The sequence below is a fragment of the Leucoraja erinacea genome, chromosome 4, assembly GCF_028641065.1.
Source record: "Leucoraja erinacea ecotype New England chromosome 4, Leri_hhj_1, whole genome shotgun sequence".
NCBI classification, from domain to species: Eukaryota; Metazoa; Chordata; class Chondrichthyes; order Rajiformes; family Rajidae; genus Leucoraja; species Leucoraja erinaceus.
The window spans coordinates 50,095,159-50,117,409 of NC_073380.1; the positions used below are offsets into that span (position 1 = coordinate 50,095,159).

General features: G+C 45.5%; 1 protein-coding gene across 1 annotated transcript in view; it reads left to right on the plus strand.

The window, feature by feature from the left end:
• The window catches only part of LOC129696364 (EMILIN-2-like), a 67,692-nt gene that overhangs the window by 41,023 nt on the left and 4,418 nt on the right, over positions 1 to 22,251 (plus strand). Inside the window, exons 5-6 of the mRNA XM_055634201.1 lie at positions 6,130 to 6,435; positions 20,534 to 20,665. Coding sequence (XP_055490176.1) covers positions 6,130 to 6,435; positions 20,534 to 20,665 — 438 coding nt within the window. The remainder of the gene's footprint in view (positions 1 to 6,129; positions 6,436 to 20,533; positions 20,666 to 22,251) is intronic.

Here is a 22,251-nt window from a genome sequence, read left to right on the forward strand (position 1 = left end):
ACTAAAAGTCTGTTCTTGACCGGTTTTGGCCATCTGTGCTGCGATTTCTGAGAGAACGCCGCCACCTACGGCTGTCATTTTTGGCCACCTTGCTCAGAGCCCGCCTCCGCCATATGTGTGCCGAGGATTTTTCCCGTCGATGAAAAATGACAGAGATATTAATGGTTTTACAAAATTCCCCATTCTCTCTGCTGCCCCCGCTGGCGGCAGGGTGGAGGGACTATAAAACCAGGAAGTGGTGTGCCTCAATCAGTGTCTGCAAGCTGGAGGAAGGCACATGGTCACTTTTCTCTGAGCTGTGAATAACACTGAACACATGTTACTCAAATGTAAGTGTCCTTGATGGTTCTAAAACACTTGCAGAATGTGTCTATTGGTTCTAAAATGTTTGCAAAAAGTGTCTCTTTTGGTTCTACAATGCTTGCAGAATGTGTCTTTTTTGGTTCTAAAATGTTTTTTAGGTCCCCCCCCCCCCTTCCTCTCTCCACCCCCCTTTCCTCTTCCCCCGCTCTCCCCCCCTTTCCTCCCCCTCCCCCTCCCCTCCCTCCTCCCCCCCCCCCCCCCCCCCTCCCCCTCCCCCCCCTCCCCCCCCCCCCCCCCCCCCCCCCCCCCCCTCCCCTCCCTCCCCTCTCCCCCCCCCTCCCCCTCCCCTCCTCTCCTCTCTCCCCCCCTCTCCTCTCCCCCCCCTCCTCTCTCTCTCCCCCCCCTCTCCTCTCTCCCCCCCCCTCTCCTCTCTCTCCCCCCCTCTCCTCTCCTCTCATCTCCTCTCCCCTCTCCCCCTCTCTCTCCTCTCTCTCCCCTCCCCCTCTCCCTCCTCTCTCCCCCCTCCCCACTCCTCCCTCTCTCCCCCCCTCCCTCCCTCTCTCTCTCCCCCCATCTCTCCCCCCCTCCCCCTCTCTCTCTCTCCCCCCTTTTTCAGTTGATTTTGGTAAGCCTATGGTTTGGCTGATGTCTCTAACAGTTTTATTCTTGTTTCTCACTCATAATGGCTTATTTGACTTTTATTGGCACAACTTTGGTCTTCATGTTGATAAACACCAATAAAAGTTTCCAAAGGTGATGGAAAGACTGGAGGAATGATTAGGTGCTGAGAGCTCTTTCATACCTGCATTAAGGAGGTAATTAAACACACCTGAGCAATCACAAGCACCTGTGAAGCCATGTGTCCCAAACATTATGGTCCCCTGAAATGGGGGGGACTATGTATAAATGTATGAAAATGGCCTTTAATAAAATCTGACAATGATTTTTTAATATTACAAATCTCAAATTGTGGAGTACATAAGCAAATAAATAAATGACGGTTCTTTGTCCCAAACATTATGAAGATATATAATATACTAGACCAAGTGCAGACCCGTTGGGTCTGTTCCCCCAACGTGTGGTTGTGGGGGAGGGAGGCGGCATGCAGCGTCACACACACTAACTATCCCCCCCCCCCCGCACTCACGCTAATTACCCCCCTTGATATTATATTAATATTATTAATTTGCTCCTTTTACTCCATAACCACCCTATCTACTGACGCATAGCCCCCAACTTGCAGTCACATCTAGAGGGGGGGGGGGAGGGAGTGGGGGTGAGGGTGTGGGGAGGGGGGTTTAGTGGAGGGATGGTGGGGGAGGGGATGAAGGGGGGAGGAGGGGGCGAGAGAGAGGGGTGGCGGGGGAGAGGAGAGGGGGGGAGAGAGGAGATGGGGAGGGGAGAGAAGACGGAGAGGAGAGAACGGGAAGAGGGGGGGGGGGGGGGGAGGGAGAGAGAGGGGGAGAGGGGGGGGGGGGGGGGGGGGGGGGGGGGGGGGGGGGGGGGGGGGGGGGGGGGGGGGGGGGGGGGGGGGGGGGGGGAGGGGGGGGGGGGGGGGGCAGAGGGGGGGGGGGGGGGGGGAAGAGGAGAGGGGGGGAGAGAGAGAGAGAGAAAGGGAGAGAGACTGGGGGGGAGAGAGTGAAAGAAAGAGGGATAGGGAGAGAGAGAGAAAGAGAATGCATTTTTACTCAACCCAAACCCACCAAACAACCATTTGCAGGCAGTGCTTTTTTCTTCAAACCATAACCATATTTTCATTTTCAAACCAAATTAAGAGTACTTACTCACAGCTGCATAGACATTTGTTCAGTCATTCAGATCTCAGACCTCCATGTTGTAGAGACTGATTGGGGCACACCACTTCCTGGTTTTATCGTCCCTCCCCCCTGCCGCCAGCGGGAGCAGCAGAGAGAATGGGGAATTTTGCAAAATCATTAATATCTCTGTCATTTTTCATTGAGGGGAAAATTCCTTGGCACACATACGGCGGAGAGGCCTCTGAGCAAGGTGGCCAAAAATGACGGCCGTAGGTGGTGGCGTTCTCTCGGAAATCGCAGCACAGAATGCCAAATCCGGTCAAGAACAGACTTTTAGTAATATAGATGTGTATATATATTTCTCTGTTTGTGTATATATATATATATATATATATATAATATGTGTGTGTGTACTTGTGAGTATGTGTATATACAAACACTGAACTTTTTTCCCCTCGTTTATCATATTGTTTACAGTGTACTATGTTTACATATTCTGTTTTGCTGCAGCAAGTAAGAATTCCATTGTTCTACCTGGGACATATGACAATAAAACACTCTTGACTCTCTCTTGACTTGACCCCTTTAGATTGTTGTAGATTGTTGAAATTCCAGAGATCTGTCTTCCCCACAGGATCTCGAATCTGAAACTTCTCTCCCAATTTGCCTCCCCTATTCACTCAGCCAGGAGCTCTGGGAATACTTGCACTAATCCGTGAAAGGCCAATGTCGTTACGATGGTGCAGTTGAGTAAATGAAGTGAAGGTCCGGTGAGAAATATGTCTGTGTAATGTTTAATTGGTCCTTTGGAGGCACCATTGATAACATATCATTGATTAGAGTTGCTGGCTCTTGCTACTGTTTGCTTCCATTGGGAAACAGGCTGCTTCCTATCCCAGAGTCAGGGAACAAATGTTGGATGAAGCACTTCTATTCAGTTACAAAACACTGGTTTCAAGTGTTTGATGTTGCTCTTACTTCCCAGCTTGTTGATTAGATGGATTGAAGTTGTGTGAAAAATGATATATTGATGGAAAGCAGCCAACGCAAATTAAATTCCCACCGTCTAATTTATTCTGGTGGGATTAATATCCTCAATGGATATTATTGTTCTAGTAGTTTATGTGTATGTGTGTGTGTATGTATATATGTGTGTGTGTGTGTGAATGTATGTATGTGTGTGTGTGTGTGTGTGTGTATATATATGTGTGTGTGTGTGCATGTATGTGTATATGTGTGTGTGTGTGTGTGTGTGCATGTGCATGTGTGTGTGTATATATATATATGTGTGTGTGTGTGTGTGTGCATGTGTGTGTGTGTGTGTGTGTGTATGTATATATATATATATGTGTGTGTGTGTGTGTGTGTGTGTGTGTATATGTGTGAATAGACAATTGGTGCAGGAGTAGGCCATTCGGCCCTTCGAGCTGGCACCGCCATTCAATGTGATCATAGCTGATCTTTCACAATCAGTACCCCGTTCCTGCCTTCTACCCATATCCCTTGACTCTGCTATCTTTAAGAGCTCTATCTAGCTCTATCTTGAAAGCATCCAGAGAACCAGCCTCCACCACCCTCTGGGGCAGAGAATTCCACAGACTCGCAACTCTTTGTGAGAAAAAGTGTTTCCTCGTCTCCGTTCTAAATGGCTTACTCCTTATTCTTAAACTGTGGCCCCTGGTTCTGGACTCCCCCAACTTCGGGAACATGTTTCCTGCCTCTAGCGTGTCCAAACCCTTAATAATCTTATATGTATATGTGTGTGTGTGTGTGTGTGTGTGTGTGTGTATATATATATATGTGCGTGTGGGTTTGTGTGTGTATGCGTGTGTATACTGTATATGCGCGTATGTGTGTGTGTGTGTGTGTGTGTATATGGGTGGGTGTATATATATATGTGGGTGTGTGTGTATATGTGTGTGTGTGCATATATGTGTGTGTGTGTGTGTGTGTGTGTGTGTTGTGTATATATACGTGTGCGTGTGTATATATGTGTGTGTGTGTGTGTGTGTGTATTTTCTTGAACTTGTTTTCTTGTTTATATGGTTTACAGTGCACTATGTTTACATATTCTGGTGCTGCTGCAAATAAGGATTTCATTGTTCTGTCTGGGACATATGACGACTCTAGTTAATTGAACATGATTCTCAATTAACTATGTTACAGATTTTCATAATTTTACATCAATTCTCTTAAGATCTCTTATTTCAACAAATATTAATGTTAGTTGAAGACAAAACCCCTCGGTATGAATCCAAAGCTATTTTATTAATGCTATTGCTTCTTTCCTTTCCTCTGATGGTAATGATTTATGCCATTGGACATGTTCTTTTTGTATGCACCCCTTTGATATGTGGTACCAGTTGCAGTTCATTTAAGAAACTCTTTTTTGCCACAAGAGCTTCATAGTTATGTCCAAAAATAATTTGTCAATGGGGCCATTTGACTGCAAAATTCATTAGTGCCAAACCTGTTGATTACCTGTCATTTCAACGTTGGTGAGATCAGCTAACTTGGGCACTTAATTAGTTTAGTTTATTATTGTCACATGTACCTAGGTCCAGTGAAAAGCTTTGTTGTTACGTGCTATCCAGTCAGTGGAAAGACCGTACATGACTACAATCAAGCAGAGACCCTTCTTCAGACTGGTAGTCTGACTGGTAGTCTGAAGAATGGCCTCGACCCGAAACGTCACCCATCCCTTCTGTCCAGATATACTGCCTGTCCCGCTGAGTTACTCCGGCTTTTTGTGTCTATCTTCGATTTAAACCAGTGTCTGCAGTTCATTCCTAAACTTTTCAATCAAGTCGCCCACCATGTACAGACACAGGATAAAGGGAATAAGTTTAATGCTAGATAAAGTCCAATTAAACAATTGAACTAGCACCTTTCTAGATTTTAAAGTCCACTTTGGCATTATGCAGTCAACCTTCTCAGTAGAGAAGCAAACTCTTCCAATACAATCAATCAAAATCAATCAAAAGACTTTATTGTCATTCAAAAATACACCAATAAATGCAAGTCTGAACAAAAAGTTGTTGCATCTGGCTCACCGTGCAACATAAAATAATAAAAGGATAAAATAGATAAAAAGATAAAATAGATAATAGTGGCGGCACATTACATGGAATTCAAGAGTCTGATGGCTCGGGCGAAGAAGCTGTTGCAAACCCTGGCCGTTCTGCTCCTTACACTGCAATACCTTTTACCTGAGGGCGGCAGAGTGAACAGTCCATGATGGAGATGTGTGGGGTCTTTTATAATGCTGTTGGCCTTGGACAAGCAACGTTTGCACGCAATGTCCCGGATTGAAGGAAGAGAAGTCCCGATGATTTGTTTCAGCCGTCCTCACCACTCTCTGCACGGACGTCCAGTCGGAGGCTTTGCAGTCCCCAAACCAGACAGAGACGCAACTGGTCAAAATGCTCTCTATGGTTCCCCCGTAGAAAGTGGTGAGGACGGGATGGGGGAGGCGAGCTCTTCTCATCTGGCGCAGAAAGTGTAAACGCTGCTGCCCACTCTTAACTAGTGATGCAATGTTTTGTGACCAGGTCAGACTGTTTGTGATTTGCACCCCCAGGAACTTAGTGCTACTGACAAACTCCACATCGATGTCATTAATGTGTAGTGGTGTGTGACTGTGCCGGTTTCTCCTGAAGTCAACAATGACCTCCTTTGTTTTGTCAACATTCAGGATCAGATTGTTCGTGTTGCACCAGTCCACCAGTTGTTTCACCTCCTCCCTGTAAGCCAGTTCATTGTCGACCCGGATAAGGCCCACCACTGTTGTGTCATCTGCGTACTTCATGATGTGGTTTGTACTATACCTGGCACAACAGTCGTGGGTCATCAGGCTAAACAGCAGTGGACTCAGGACGCAGCCCTGAGGGGAGCCGGTGCTCAGAGAGATGCAAACAGTGATTGTTCTTTAGTAACTTGTCAGTTTCTTTGTTGAACTAAATTAAGGCGCATGTTGCAATCAAAAGCGCTTGAACAATTGGTTGGCAAGATCTGATTTTGACGTGGAATCTAAAATGGTTGTTAATTTGTGTGTTTTTTTTTTAAATAGTGGAAAGGGGCCAAGCGGGACCGCCGGGACCACCCAACCCAGCAAGCCTTCCACCTGACTCACCGAGACACCCACCCAATTCGGCAAGGATCCCGCCCACCTCTCCACGTATCCCACCCAAATCGGCAAGACGTCCACACAACTCGCCGAGACTTCCACCCGCTGCCGGAACAAGCCAGAGTGTCATTCGGGAAGTTGGTTACGCAGGTCCACCAGGATCGAGGGATATCCCAGATATTAATGGCTCACCTAGGATCAAGGAACACCAAAGCACACCACCAATGACCAGGCAAAACGGAGTCACCAGTAAGTAAACTTATCAGTATGCATTGGCCATGCTTATTTATCGTGAAGCAGGAGGAAGCTGTTCGGAGGTCATCTCTAGTTGGGTAGCTTCTTTTTTTTCCTCCTCCACTGCTAATCTTCACAGCACTCATTGTTTAATGTCTGACTCCATGGCCAACTTTCGGTTTAATAGAGCTGTGATTGCCACCCTCAGCAAAGTTCACCAGCCAGATTTAACACAGAGCAGTACACGGGACAATAAACAAAACTAAACAAAACCTCTGTTGAGTCGCACTGAATAATGCTGATGCAGCAAAGGGAGTCACGGTGGCACAGCGGAGGAGTTGCTGTCTTACAGCACTTACAGCACCAGAGACCCAGGTTCAATCCCGACTACGGGTGCTGCCTGTACGGAGTTTGTCTGTTCTCCCCGTGACCGTGTGGGTTTTCGCCGAGATCTTCGGTTTCCTCCCACACTCCAAAGACGTACAGGTTTGTAGGTTAATTGGTGTAGTATAAATGTAAATTGTCCCTAGTGTGTGTCGCATAGTGTTAATGTGCAGGGATCACTGGTCAGCATGGCTTTAAGTGGCAGCCTTAACTCCTGACAATGAACAGATTAGAAAGTACTTCACTGAATTCTGCTCTGGGGCAGATGAGGACTTTTAACTGGTACTATTATAACTACAATTTAGTCCTTGTTGCCAACGTTACAGTTCGTCTCCCAAACTGTGTTCATTCACTGCAATAGCTCCATCTGTTGGAATTCTGCACATATATTTATAGTTTAATTAATGATATATAAATATGCTGAAGAAAGGAACTGTGGATGCGGGTTTAAACTGAATTAGACAGAAAAGGCTTGGGTAACTCAGTGGATCAGACAGCATCTATGGAGAAAATGAATAGGTGATGTTTCGGGTCGAGACCTTTCTTCAGACTCCACTTCAGACATACTTCAAAGATATGCTGGTATAATTTTAAATATATATGAGGAACCATGAAAAACACTGCACTTCTTGTTTAATGAGAAATAAATGTATAAAAGTGCATCAGCAAAAACAATTTTACAGACCACTGTTAGAAAAACAATCAACAATGTTGGAAATGAACTTGAATGTGTCAGTAACCTGTATGAAGGAACTGCAGATAACTAAAGATAGACGCAAAATGTTGGAGTAACTCAGAGGAACAGGCAACATCTCTGGAGAGAAGGAATGACTGACTTCAGGCTGACCTTTCATTGTCAGAGTGAGGCCCAGCGCAAATTGGAGAAACAGCACCTCATATTTCGCTTGGGTAGCTTACACTCTAGCGGTATGAACATTGACTTCTCTAACTTCAAGTAACCCTTGCTTTCCCTCTCCATCCCTCCCCATCCACCCCTCCACATTCCCAGTTCTCCGACCAATCTTACTGCCTCCAACTACATTTATCTCTGTTTGCTTTGTTGTTAACTTCTCCCAGCTAACAATGATCTATTCTACATTTTCCATAATCTCCATTCCCTCTGTCTTGTTTTCACACCTCACACTTGCTTATCCATCTATCCCTCCCCCCCCCCACCCCGACGTCAGTCTGAAGAACAGTTTTGACCCGAAACATTACCCATTCCTTCTTGCCAGAGATGCTGCCTGTCCCGCTGAGTTACTCTAGCATTTTGTGTCTATCTTCTGTCAGTAACCTATTGTCAAGGGAATACCTTGCTAAGGGTGGACAAGAGGATGACTTGAAATGGGCGAGTCTGTGTTCAGGTTTTTACATTTCCGTATAGACACAAAACACTGGAGTAACTCAGCGGGGCAGGCAGCATCAATGGAGAAAGTGGATAGGTGACTTTTCGGGTCAAGACCCTTCTTCAGACTAATTGTGTGGTGGGGGGGGGGGGGGGGGGATATATGATAGAGGACAATGAGACCTGCTTTTTAAATGGCATTTGGGCCATTGTGGCTAATAGAAATGTGAATTGAAAATCTGTTGACAGACTTCAAGAAGGTGAACAACCTAAATTTGCTGCTGTGGACTGTTCAGTCAAGGGAACGGGCTCATACTGGGCAAAGACACAGGAATGTAACAGTAAAAAGGTGCACAAAGGATTGGGGAAAATAAATAGCACCAGAACCAGAAATGAATGTTTTTAGGCATGTTCAAGCGAAGCTAAACAAGGTTTACAGTCAGATAAAAATACATTGAATAAGGAATGGTGACAAATTTCAGAATGGTGTGCGATACAAAGGCAACATGTAAGTGTGTTGTCATCTTCTGCCTCTTGGTTTTGTTTTGTTCAAGTGATAGTCATACAGCGTGGAAACAGGCCCTTCAGCCAACTTTCCCACACCAACCAATATGTCCCATCTACACTCGTCCCACCTGCCTCCGTTTGGCCCATGTCCCTCTGAACCTGTGTAGGAAGGAAGCACAGGTGCTGGTTTAAACCGAAGATAGACCCAAAAAGCTGGATTAACTCACTGGGTCAGGCAGACGTCCCTCTAAACCTGTCCGATCCATGTACCTATCTAAATGTTTCTTAAACGTTGCGATTGTGACTGCCTCAACTACCTCCTCCTGCAGCTTATTCAGACACCCTCCACCCTTTGTGTGAAAAAGTTAATCCTCATTTTCCTATTAATTCTTTGCCCCCTCATTTTAAACCTATGTCCTCTGGTTCCCGATTGTTGTAGAGGTTGCATATTTGGGAGTAGCCTGGGTGAGTAACTGCAGTCTCTTCTCTAGATAATGCACATTCATCCTACTATTACTGGAAATGAATACTTAGGGTGATGGGGTGCCAACCAAATGGAGTACCGAGGCATATAAATACATTGTGGAGTACAGAGGCAAATAAATAAATGATGGGTCTTTGTCCCAAACATTATGGAGGACACTGTATATGGCTGGTCCTGCTGCAGAGTTTCATTAGTCAGTGATGATTTTCAGTGATGATTTTGTTGACGGTAATTATGGCAATGGTAATGCTATTGAATGTTAAGGGAAAGTGTTTAGACTATTTATTGTTGGAGTTAGTCATTACTTGACTCTTTTGAGGCGTACAATTTACTTGCTATTTATTGGTGCATGCCCAATGTTGTCTATGTCTTGATGTACACAGGCATGGATTACTTAATGTGTTGAGGAGTAGTGAGTGGACTTGAATATTCTGCAGTCATCAAGGAACAAGCTTGATTTTTACTTTAGTATTGAAGGACAATCATTGATTAAGCAGATGAAGATGTTTTGTCTTAGGGCATTCTCCAGCAAAACTCCTCCAGTAATGTTCTGGGATTTTTTGACATGCACAAGTATGCTACCTACGACTTGATGGGCCGAATGGCCTAATTCTGCTCTTCTAACATGAGCATGACTGCGTGGGTTTCCTCCGAGTGCTCCGGTTTCCTCCCACCCTCCAAAGACGTACAGATTGTTAGGTTAATTGGAAAAATTGTAAATTGTCCTTCGTGTGTAGGATCGTGCTAGTTCACGGGGTGATCGCTGATCTCAGTGGGACAAAGGGTCCATTTCTGCGCTGTTTCTCTAATGCAGCAGAAATCTAATAAAGTCAAATTACTTCCCAAGATAGACATAAAATGCTGGAATAACTCATCAAGTCAGGCAACATCTCCGGATGAAGGAATAGGTAAAGTTTTGGTTCGGGACCCTGCTCCAGACTGAGATTCAGGAGAGGGGAAAACATGAGGTATGAAAAGGTTCGGAACAAAATATGAGCCGGTGCCGATGACCAAGGAAAGGTGGAGCCCACAATGGTCCATTGTTGGCTGTGGAAGAAATGATAACAAGCGGATATATGGATGCTAACAGTGAAACCAGCAGGTTGGCTAGGTGGAGGAATGGACTGGAGAGAGAAGGAATGCAGGGGTTACCTGAAATTTAGTCAGAGGGCGGTGAATCTGTGGAAATCTTTGCCACAGAAGGATGTGGTGGCTGTCAGTGAATATATTGAAGGCAGAGATAGATAGATTCTTGATTAGAGGTTATGGGGAGAAGGCAAGAGAATGGGATTAGGAGGGAGAGATAGATAGAAAATAGACAATAGATGCAGGAGTGGGCCATTCGGCCCTTCGAGCCAGCACCGCCATTTAATGCGATCATGGCTGATCATCCACAATCGGTACACCATTCCTGACTTCTCCCCATATCCCCTGACTCCGCTATCTTTAAGAGCCCCACCTAGCTCTCTTGAAAGTATCCAGAGAACCGGCTTCCACCGCCCTCTGAGGCGGAGAATTCCACAGACTCACAACTCTCTGTGTGAACTTGATTGAATGGCGGAGTAAAATTGATGGGCGGAATGGCCTAATTCTACTCCTATCACATGATCTTATTTAGGGAAATCAATATTTATATAGCTGAGTTAATCCAGAATTTTGTGTCTATCTTCAGTGTAAACCAGCATCTTAGGTAACATCGTACACAATTACTGCCCAGTCTAGTTTCAATTAGCAACAAAGTGATGGAAGGTGTTGTCTGCAATGTTATCAAATGGTATTGATGGTAATAATAGGTCACTGCTGCCAAATTGTTCTGGGACTACTCACTCTCGAAACCTCAAACATGGACCAAAGAAGGTATGATTCACTTGGTACAAACATGTGAGACCATTGCTGGATTAGTGTGAGAAACAACAGCCTCCAGGAGTCTGTCGAAAGCTACATGATAGATTGTGGCCTGTCCTTATTCCGACCTGAGTTTGATGCCTTAATTGCTGAGTGATGTAAGCCTTTCTTTAATGATTTAACATGGCAATTTTGAAAAATTGATTAGACTTTCAAAACAGACTTTAGAAACAAAGAACTGTAGACGTTGGTTTATGCCAAAGAGAGACACAAAGTGTTGGAGTAATTCAGCAGGTCAGGCAACATCTCTGGAGAAAAAGGATGTGGTACGTTTCGGGACCCTTCTTCCATCTAAAGAAGAGTTCCAATGCAAAACGTCACCCATTCTTTTTCCCCAGAGATTCTGCCTGACCCACTGAGCTACTCAAGTCAAGTCAAGTCAAGTCAAGTTTATTTGTCACATACACATACGAGATGTGCAGTGAAATGAAAGTGGCAATGCTCGCGGAACAACAAAACAACCAAACAAATTATAAACACAATCATAACACACATATTATTTTACATAATAAATAATAGAAGGAAAAACGTTCTGTACAGTTAGTCCCTGGTGAGAAAGGCGTTTACAGTCCGAATTGCCTCTGGGAAGAAACTCCTTCTCAACCTCTCCGTTCTCACTGCATGGCAACGGAGGCGTTTGCCTGACCGTAGTGGCTGGAACAGTCCGTTGCAGGGGTGGAAGAGGTCTCTCATGATTTTGTTTGCTCTGGAGTTGCACCTCCTGTTGTATAGTTCCTGCAGGGGGGTGAGTGAAGTTCCCATAGTGCGTTCGGCCGAACGCACTACTCTCTGCAGAGCCTTCTTGTCCTTGGCAGAGCAATTCCCGAACCAGATGGTAATGTTCCCGGACAAGATGCTTTCCACCGCCGCTGCGTAGAAGCACTGGAGGATCCTCGGGGACACTCTGAATTTCCTCAGTTGCCTGAGGTGGTAAAGGCGCTGCCTTGCCTTACTCACCAGTGCTGAGGCGTGTGATGACCATGTCATATCCTCAGAGATGTGGACTCCCAGATATTTAAAACAGTTCACCCTATCCACAGGATCCCCATTTATACTCAATGGAGTGTACGTCCTCGGATGATGTGCCCTCCTAAAGTCCATGATCAGCTCCTTCGTTTTTTTGATGTTCAAGAGGAGGCTGTTCTCCTGGCACCAGAGTGCTAGATCAGCCACCTCCTCCCGGTAGGCCCTCTCATCATTGTCTGAGATCAGGCCCACCACCACAGTGTCATCAGCAAACTTAATTATTGAATTGGAGCTGAACCTAGCCACACAGTCATGTGTGTACAGGGAGTACAATAGGGGGCTGAGGACGCAACCCTGGGGCGATCCTGTGCTCAGGGTGAGGGACTTCGATGTATTCCCTCCCATCTTGACTACCTGGGGCCTGGCGGTGAGAAAGTCCAGGACCCAGGCACACAGGGAGGTGTTGAGCCCCAATTCCAGTAGCTTCCCGGCCAGTCTGGTGGGGACTATCGTGTTGAAGGCTGAACTGAAGGCTGAACTCCAGCAAATGTCTATCATATGGGGGAGGAGGTCGGTCATCCTTGAGCACAAAGAACATGAGAAATAGACACATAAATAGATTGTTCAGCTCTTCATGTCAGCTCTCCATTCATTAAGATAAACGTTGAGATCTTAGCTCAACCCACTTTCTTGCATAATCCTATATCCCATGAATCTTTTAATATCTAATTAAAAAAGACTCTGGATCTCTGGGTCTGCTGAGTGGCATTTACAACAAGTCAATTGCTCTTTGTTGGCAGAAAGGAACTGCAGATGCTGGTATATACCGAAGATGGACACAAAGTGCTGGAGTAACTCGGCGGGTCAGGCAGCATCTCTGGTGAAATAGGAGGGGTTTCAGGTCGGGCCCCTCTTCAGACCCTTCTTTGTCATTAGGTCATCATTACTGAGACTAGCTGGAAGGCGCAAAGGAGAACGTTGCGTGGGGGGACCACCATGAATGGAGGGGGGGGGAGAACAATGGAGGACCCGGCATGGGGGAGCAGCCGTGAGAAGAGGAGGGGGGGTGAACAAATGGGGACCTGGGGCAGATACTTTGTCAGCGCGCTTTATGTGCCGTCTATTTGCATATCTTGGGTATGCAAGCAAAGAATTTCACTGTGACTTGACAATAGAGCATTAAAGTATTTAATCATTCATTTGAAATCCAGAGGAACTGAAATTCCTGGGTTGTTAGATCTACCTTTTGAGTTGCTAGTCTGGTAACTGGATCCCGTGTAGTCACCTTGCCTCGTTCTTTCTTTCCCTTAAGAAGTTGGGGTGCGAGGGTGATGCAGAGTATTTAATATTAGCTCTTAACGGCTGCCATTACCTTAAGTGCAGGTTGATTTGATCAATTGCTCTTTGCCCAGTGGCATTTATGTGCAGAAGCTTGCCAAACCAGTCGAGAGAGTCCTTGCATTACAATCATGTTGTTGTTGAGGTTGGGGCACCTTACCTACGCGGTTACACAAAGAAACCAGACACCACTGAAATGAACTTGTTAAATACCAGACCAGGTTTGCGATTCCACTTGGCCACCTCCCCTTTACGCCATGTTATTGTCTAACTAATTTATGAAGCAATCATCAAGGCAAACTAATGCGGCAGGATTTAATTTTAAAATATGGTTGTTTCTTTTTGAATAGTTTCCCGTGAAGCAAAGGGAGATTTTTCTATGTTATAGACCCGTAATAAATACAATATGTTGTGGTTGATAGGAGCAGTGGTTGTTGCTAGAAGAAAACTAAATCCAATGTGCTTGAAATCATGGACTCGACCCAAAACGACACCCGTTCCTTGCCTCCAGAGATGCTGCCTGTCCTGTTGTTACTCCAGCATTTTGTGTCTTTCATGGGTTTAAACCAGCATCTGCAGTTCCTTCCTACACAAAAATGTGCACAGTTGTTCCTTGGATCCAGTTATGTAAGTAGCCAAGACAATTCAATATAAGTCTGAAGTTTGAAGAAAGGTCTCAAACCGAAACATCACCTATTCCTTTTGTCCAGAGATTCTGCCTGACCCGCTGAGTTACTCCGGCATTTTGTGTCTATCTTCAATATAATGCTGGTAGTGTTTTTGCTGCATGCCAATTAGTTTACAACTCCAGGGTGTTCAGAGTGAGAACAAAAGTGTATTTATCTTTCTCTCTTTCCTGGTTCAAATGAAGTGTTTACAACCTGAGGCATTAGCTCTTGTTTTTTCACAGCAGTTGTATGACCAGCAGTTTTTATTTTTACATATTTTGATTTGTAAATAAATTGACACCGCTGTGTCACAGTCAGATGCACACTTCCAACGAGCACTAAAGAATAATAAATGTGTGACACGTGATTTACTGTTACATAAATGTGGCTGCAAGTGGGACTTTACTCTCCTTTTGGGATGGCAATAAAGATACTCCACATACCAGGCACTCTGAAGTCAAGTACCTCTATTTCTGTTAACTGCAGTAAGTCTGGCACAATACCAGGCTCCCAGTCGACAGAATTGCTGGGATTGTCATTACCACTAAGGTGATAAGTGATAGGAGCAGAATTAGGCCATTTGGCCCATCAAGTCTACACCATTCAATCATGGCTGATCTATCTCTCCTAACCCCATTGTCCTGCCTTCTCCCCATAACCCCTTACACTCGAACTAATCAGGAATCTATCTCCGCCTTAAAAATATCCATTGGCGGCCTCCACAGCCTTATGTGGCAAATAATTCTACAGATTCACCACCCTCTGACTAATTAAATTCCTCCTCATCTCCCTCCTAAAGGAACATTCTTTAGTCCTAGACTCTCTCACTGGTGGAAACATCCTCTCCCCATCTACTCTATCCAAGCCTTTCACCATTCGGTAAGTTTCATTCAGGTCAACCCCTCATTCTTCTAAACTCCAGCGAGTAGAGGCCCCGTGCCATCAAACACTCATCATACGGTGACCCTCACATTCGTGGGATCCTTCTTGTAAACCTCCTCTGGACCCGCTCCAGAGCCAGCGCATACTTTCTCAGATGCGGTGCCCAAAATTGCTCACAGTACTCCAAATGGGGCCTGACCAGCACCTTATATCAGCATTACATCCCTGTTTTTTAATTTTAGCTGGCACTGTGTTTGCCTCTCACCTGAATGCTGCTGACCATTTTGTGAAAAGCAGAACTATTAAGCAATCTGATTAATTGTATTTTCTCCCAACCCCCCCCCACACAACAGGTTAAGTGGTTTCATAATCACAGATTGACGTAGGTATTTTGTTCCTCCAGTTCGCTGGTAATTGTTTCTCCGTTATTGGCAAGGTAATTGGCAAACATGGTAATGTTTATAGCGTTTAAGGATGAAAGACAAGGATACAAGGATGGCAAGGTTGCGGAAGCCTGGGTGACAAGGAATCGTGATGGTTTAATGAAGAAAAAGGAAGCATATGGCGTGCACATGTGACTAAACTTGGCACAGAACCTTGAGTACAGAGAGTGTAGAAGAATGCTTAAACAAATTGGGAATGCACAGAGGTGATATGAAACATCACTGGCAGAATGATTAAGAAGAATCCCAGGGTATTTAAAAAGTAAATTAGAGCAAGAGGGTACTGAGAGGAAACGTACATTCCCTTGCATCAAAAGAATAATCTGTGCATGGAATCAGGGCAGGCCATTGAGATGTTAAGTCAATACTTATTTGCATTCACCAAGATATAAAACATGGTAAATGGAGACACTGTTTTTTTTTTAAAGACATAAAGTACTGGAGTAACTCAGGCGGCATCTCTGAAGAACACAAATAGGTGATATCATTGGGTCAGATTTTATTACCTTTTTGTACATTTTGACTTTCTAGCAAGTCAGTAACAGTTGCAAGCAGTTAAATATGATACATTGGTAAAGACATAGCGTTTTGGAATATTTACATATTTCTAGACAGATTACAGTCTAACATAACTAACATGAAGATGACCTGATTGTCTAATCATATAATTAATTATTTTTTATTTTGTATTAAAAATGTTTTAAGTATTAAGCTGGAATGTTGTTCTTTGGCCTAAATCTTGCAGGGCTAGGTTTGCTGGCTGTAGCCCTTGCACAACTGTTAGATACTGAGGGTCAGTCTTTCAGTATCAGTATCAGTATATCTTTATTGTTATTTCCTGAGTACTCACATACCCAGAGGAAACAAAAAAACGTTGCTCAACCAGTGTCCGTTCAGTGTGCAGTACAAATAACAACAAGTAAATAGAAATAAAAATACATATATCATGAACAAATTAAATTAAACACTGTACTCTCTACTAAACATCAACAGGCGTTCCGATCGACAGCTGCTGCAGTGTGTCCAGGTTGGTGGTTTGTGCGCGATACTTTGGCAGGGGGCTAAGTCCGTTTATCAGTCTTATAGCCTGCGGGAAGAAGCTGAGGAGCATCCTGCTGGTTTTGCAGCTAATGCTCCTGTACCTCTTCCCAGATGGCAGGATGGAGAATATGTGATGCGATGGGTGGTAGGGGTCTTTGATGATGGAGATGGCTCTGTTGCTACATCTCTTCCTGTATATGTCCAGCAAGAAAGGGAGTGGAGCACCAATAATCCTGCTGGCGGTCTTCACAATCCTGTCAAGTTGGTGCCGTTCGTACGCCTTGCAGCTCCCGAACCAGGAAGTGATGCCGCTGGTTAATGTGCTCTCGACTGTCCCCCTATAAAAAGTTCGTAGATGTGTAGTGGGGAGACCTGCTTTACGTAGTCTTCGGAGAGGATGTAGTCGCTGCTGGGCTCTCTTGACCAGTGCTGTGGTGTTGGTTGTGGACATCAGGTCATCTGACAGGTGAAGTCCTAGGAACTTCACGCTGCTGACCCTTTCCACATCAGCTCCATCGATGTGCAGAGGTGTATGGTGTTGTTTTCCCGCCCTCCTGAAGTCAACCACCATCTCCTTAGTTTTTCCCACGTTGAGAATGAGGTTGTGGGATTTGCACCATCCTGTGAGCAGCTCCACCTCCATCCTGTACGCCGACTCATCATTGTCACTGATGAGACCCACCACTGTTGTGTCATCAACGAACTTGTTGATGAAGTTGTTATTGAGTCTAGCAGTACAGTCGTGTGTAAGCAGACTATACAACAAGGGGCTTAGGACACAGCCTTGGGGTGAGACAGTGCTCACGGCTATGGTTTTTTATGTCCTACTGCCCACCCTGACTGTCTGCTGCCGTTGTGATAGAAAGTTCTCGCCCTTCACTGTACATTGACCAGAGCTCAGGTGCTTCCAGGACAAAATGTCAGGATATGCCGACAGGCTTTGATATGTTGTGGGGTGTCAGCTTTGACTGGAGATAAAGTCAAATATCTGGCTTATAGGCAAATATCTGGCCGCGTTTTTATTATTTTTTGTCTGTGTTTCTGTGTAGTGTTTGTTATTTTATGTTGGGTGTGTGTGTGTGGGGGGGGTGGGGGTGGGGTGGGGTGGGAGGGGGGGGGAAAACTTTTTGAATCTCTCCCTGCACTGAGACCCGACCTTTTCTCGTCGGGTCTCAGTCGTCGTTGAGGCCGTAACGAGGAGCGGCCTCCAACAGGAAGAGACCGGGGACTCAGGTGTCGACTCACCTCACCGTCGCGGAGCTGGCCGGGTCCGGAGCGGTGGAGGAGCGCTGCTGCTGCTGTTGCTGCTGCTGCTGTTGCTGCTGCTGTGCTGCTGCTGCTGCTGCTGCTGCTGCTGCTGCTGCTGCTGCTGTTGCTGCTGCTGCTGCTGCTGCCGGAGAGTCGGAGGCTGCTGCTGCAGGTCTGTGGACGACGGCACCAGAAGCCCACGGCTCCCTGGGGGGGAGACCGCTTTTCGGGGCTTCTGCGGCGGCGACTTCTCCCGCCCGAGTTGCGGGGTCGAAGAGCTCCTGGAGCGGGGCCTGACACCGCTGCCCCGCGCGGCTGGAATGGCCGCGGACTCTGCGAGCGCACACCAGGGGCACCAACACCAAGACCCGGTGTGCGACCTCGCACCACCCGGCGTGGCTTTAATGGCCGCGGGACAATCGCCATCGCCAGCCAGGGGCTATGACTTTGACTCTGACATCGGGGGGGGGGAGAGTGCAGTGGAGAGATAAGTTTATTTGGCCTCCATCACAGTTATGTGATGGATGTTTATGTTAAATGTAATTATGTTGTGTCTGGGGTCTATTTGTGTGTTGTGTATGGCTGCAGAAACGGCATTTCGTTTGGACCTCCAGGGGTCCAAATGACAAATAAATTGATTCTGATTCTGATTCTGAAGAGTCAAAATTTCCAAAGACTTTAAACTATAAATGCTTTCAATTAATGTACTAAGCAATAATTAGAAACAAAGCAAATTTGTAACCCAGCTGTAGAAACAAGGATGGGAAAGTCAGTCTGAAGAAGGATCCCGACCTGAAACGCCACCCATCCTTTTTCTCCAGAGATGCTGCCTAACCCGCTGAGTTACTCCAGCACTGTGTCTATCTTCGTTTCTATTCCTTTTGGAAATGCTAAAGCTCTCTGATCCTACGAGATCGGAATGAAGATTCAGATTCAATCTTTATTGTCATTGTGCAGTGTACAGTACAGAGACAACAAAATGCAGTTAGAATCTCACCCAGAAGAGCGAACATAGAATAATGGAACAGTAAAATATATATATATGTACAAACAGTAGCAGTAGTGCAATTTTTCTGGGGGAAGGAGGGGGACTGGCAATCACCAAGGTGCAGAGTTAAGTTGTGTAACAGCTGCAGGGAGGAAGCTGTTCCTGAACCTGCTGGTCCGGCAACGGAGAGACCTGTAGCGCCTCCCGGGTGGGAGGAGGGTAAACAGTCTGTGGCTGGAGTGAGAGCAGTCCTTGACGATGCTGCGCGCCCTTCACAGACATCGCTTGCTCTGGACAGACAATGGGGGGGGGGGGGGAGTGAGGAACCGGGTGATGCGTTGGGCAGTTTTCACCCCCCTCTGCTGTGCTTTCCGGTCGGAGACAGAGCAGTTGCCATACCAGACTGTGATACAGTTGGTAAGGATGCTCTCGATGGTGCAGCGGTAGAAGTTCACCAGAATCTGAGGAGACAGATGGACCTTCTTTAGTCTCCTCAGGAAGAAGAGACGCTGGTGAGCCTTCTTGACCAGTGTTTCATTATGGGTGGTCCAGGAGAAGTTATGAAGTAGTATTTCAAAGCGAATTCACCTGGGAAAACTCCAGTAGGAGTGAATACTTTTAGTAAGCTCCACAGGGAATCTTTTGGCTGGGCAATCAGCTATTGGATTACTAATCCATCAAAAATGGACTTTGGTATAAAAATGACAGAATGTCCCCAATAGCGGTGGCACAGCTGGTGGAGCTGTTGCATCACAGCACCAGAGACTTGGGTTTGATCCCGACCCCCGGTGCTCTCTGTGAAGTTTGCACGTTGGAAGTGCTGGACTTCAGGAAGCGAAGTGGTATACATACCCCAGTTTACATTGAAGGTGCCGAAATAGAGATGGTCGAAAACTTCAAATTCCTAGGAGCCAATAACTTCTCCTGGACCACCCATAATGAAGCAACGACCAAGCAAGCACACCAATGCCTCTACTTCCTTCGAAGGCTTAGGAAGTTTGGCATGTCCCCTACAACTCTCAGCAACTTCTACGGATGCACCATGAAAAGCATTTTATCAGGATGCATCGCAGCTTGGTTTGGGAACAGCTCCATCCAAGAACGCAATAAATTGCAGCGAATTGTGGACGCAGCCCCGACCATCACACAAACCAACCTATCTATTGACTCCATTTATACCTCACGCTGCCTCGGCAAGGCCAGCAGCATAATCAAGGATGAGTTGCACCCTGGCCACTCCCTCTTCTCCCATCAGGCAAAAGGTATTGACGTGTGAAAACACACACTACCAGATTCAGGAACAGTTTCTTCCCAGCTGTTATCAGGCAACTGAATCACCCTACCACAGCCAGAGAGTAGTGCTGATCTGCTATCTACCCCTTTAGTGACCCTTGGACTATCCTTGATCGGGTTTTGCTGGCATTACCTTGCACTAAACGTTATTCCTTAATCATGCATCGATACACTGTATGTGGACCGATTGTAAGTATATATTGTCTTTCGGCTGACTGGTTAGCACGCATCTAAGGCTTTTCACTAACTCAGTACATGTGACAATAAACTAAATTGTTCTCCACATGGATTTCCTCTGGTTGCTTCAGTTGCATCCCAAAGATGTGCAGGGTTGTAGGTTAATTGGCCTCTGTAAATTGCTGCTCGTGTGTAGAGTGGAAGTGTGATGACGTCGAACTAGTGTGAATGGGTGATTGATGTTCAATGTGGACTCAATGGGCCCGTTTCCATACTGTATCTTTCAATCAAAAATCTTATGCTTTAATTTTAGAACTGTTGTCCAGTGATTGATGATCAGTACAAAAAAATATAATGTGCAGTAAATAGACTTCTACAATACAACATATTGATAGTATTGGGTTCATATGATACGGTCTGACCTATATTTCTTTTTCTTTTCAGGCAATATAGGTGTCCAAAAGCACGTGGCCTTTTCCGTAGGCCTGACCAGAAAACCATTTGTTGGCGATGCAGGAATAATCCGATTCAATAAAGTTTTAGTTAATGACGGATACCACTACAATTCAAATACAGGTAACTGATAACTTGGAATTGGAATTGATGAATGGTGTAAAACAAATGCTAGAAATATTCAAGTCCGTGGTTATTTTTGGTTGATGACTTTCCATAAGAATTGGAACACTTTGGAGACAGCATAGATGGGGAGGGAGATGGAAGGAGGGACTGAGAGGACATGAAGGAGATCAGTGAATAACAAAAGGCAGGCATGTAGGTAGCATGCATAGGCAAGAGAAGTCTGAAATTATAAAGAGAAAATGCTGGAAAGAGATGCAGCTGAAATGCTTGACTTCAGGGACCTAATATGTAGGGAGAAACTGCAGATGCTGGTTTAAACCGAAGGCAGACACAAAAAGCTTGAGTAACTCAACAGGTCAGGCAGTATTCCTGGAGAAAAGGAATAGGTGATGTTTCTGGTCGAGACCCTTCTTCAGACTGGGTGTCAGTGGAGAGGGCAATGAGAGGAAAAAAGACAAATGAAAGAGACACAAGAAGCAAGTGGGATGTTTTTAAAAGTGTGATGACAAAAGCCTGAGTACATCCCCATTAGAGTGAAGAGTAAAGCAGGCAAACTTAAGGAAGCTTAGCTGACGAGGGAAAACAAGAAGGATGCAATGGGACAGGTATAGGCAACTGGGATCAAGTGTATCCCTGGAGGAGTTTCGGGAACTAAGGAGTAAACTGGAAAAAGGAGGTCAGAAGGGCAAAAGGGGGCCAGGAGATAGCTCTGGCAGGTAGCATTAAGGACAATCCCAAAAGATTTTATAAATACATAAGGGCAAAAAGGGTAACTGGAGAGTGGGACCTCTCAGGAATCAGTGGTCACTTCTGTGTGGAGCCACAGGAGGTGGGCAAGGTCCTCAATGAGTATTTCTCCTCAGTATTTACCGAGCAGAAAGGTAAAGGAAGGAGGAACTACAATTTTTTGTTTAGAATATGCCACTTGGTATTTGTTTGCTGTGGATATGATTCGTCAATGGAAGTGTCTTGGGAGCAGTCAGTGTTACCGTTGAAGAAGTACTGAAGGTACTGTCGTGTATGAAGGAAGACAAATCTCCTGGGGCCTGATCTGTCCGAGGACATTGTGGGAAACTAGAGGAAATTGCGGGAGCCCTGGTTGAAACTTACTGGAGAGTATTTTGAGGAATAGTTTATACAGGCATTTGGATGGGCAAGGGCTGATTAGGGATAGTCAGCATGGTTTTGTAAGTGGGAGGTCGTGTCTCACAAATCTGATTGATTTTTTTGAAGACGTGAGCAAAAAGATCGATGAGGGTAGAGCTGTAGATGTTGTATACGTGGACTTCACTAAGGCATTCAAACAAGGTTCCGCATGGTAGGCTGCTCAGGAAGGTTGGATCGCATGGGATCCAAGGAGAGATACTGTAGTTAAATAGATAGTACATTGGCTCCATGGAAGGAAGCAGAGGGTGATGGTGGAAGGTTGCTTCACGGACTGGAGGTCTATGACTAGTGGTGTGATTCAGGGTTCGGTGCTGGGCTCATTACTGTTTATCATCTACATCAATGATTTGGATGAGAATATACAGGGCAAGATTAGCAAGTTTGCTGATGATACAAAAGTGAGTGGTTTTGCAGAT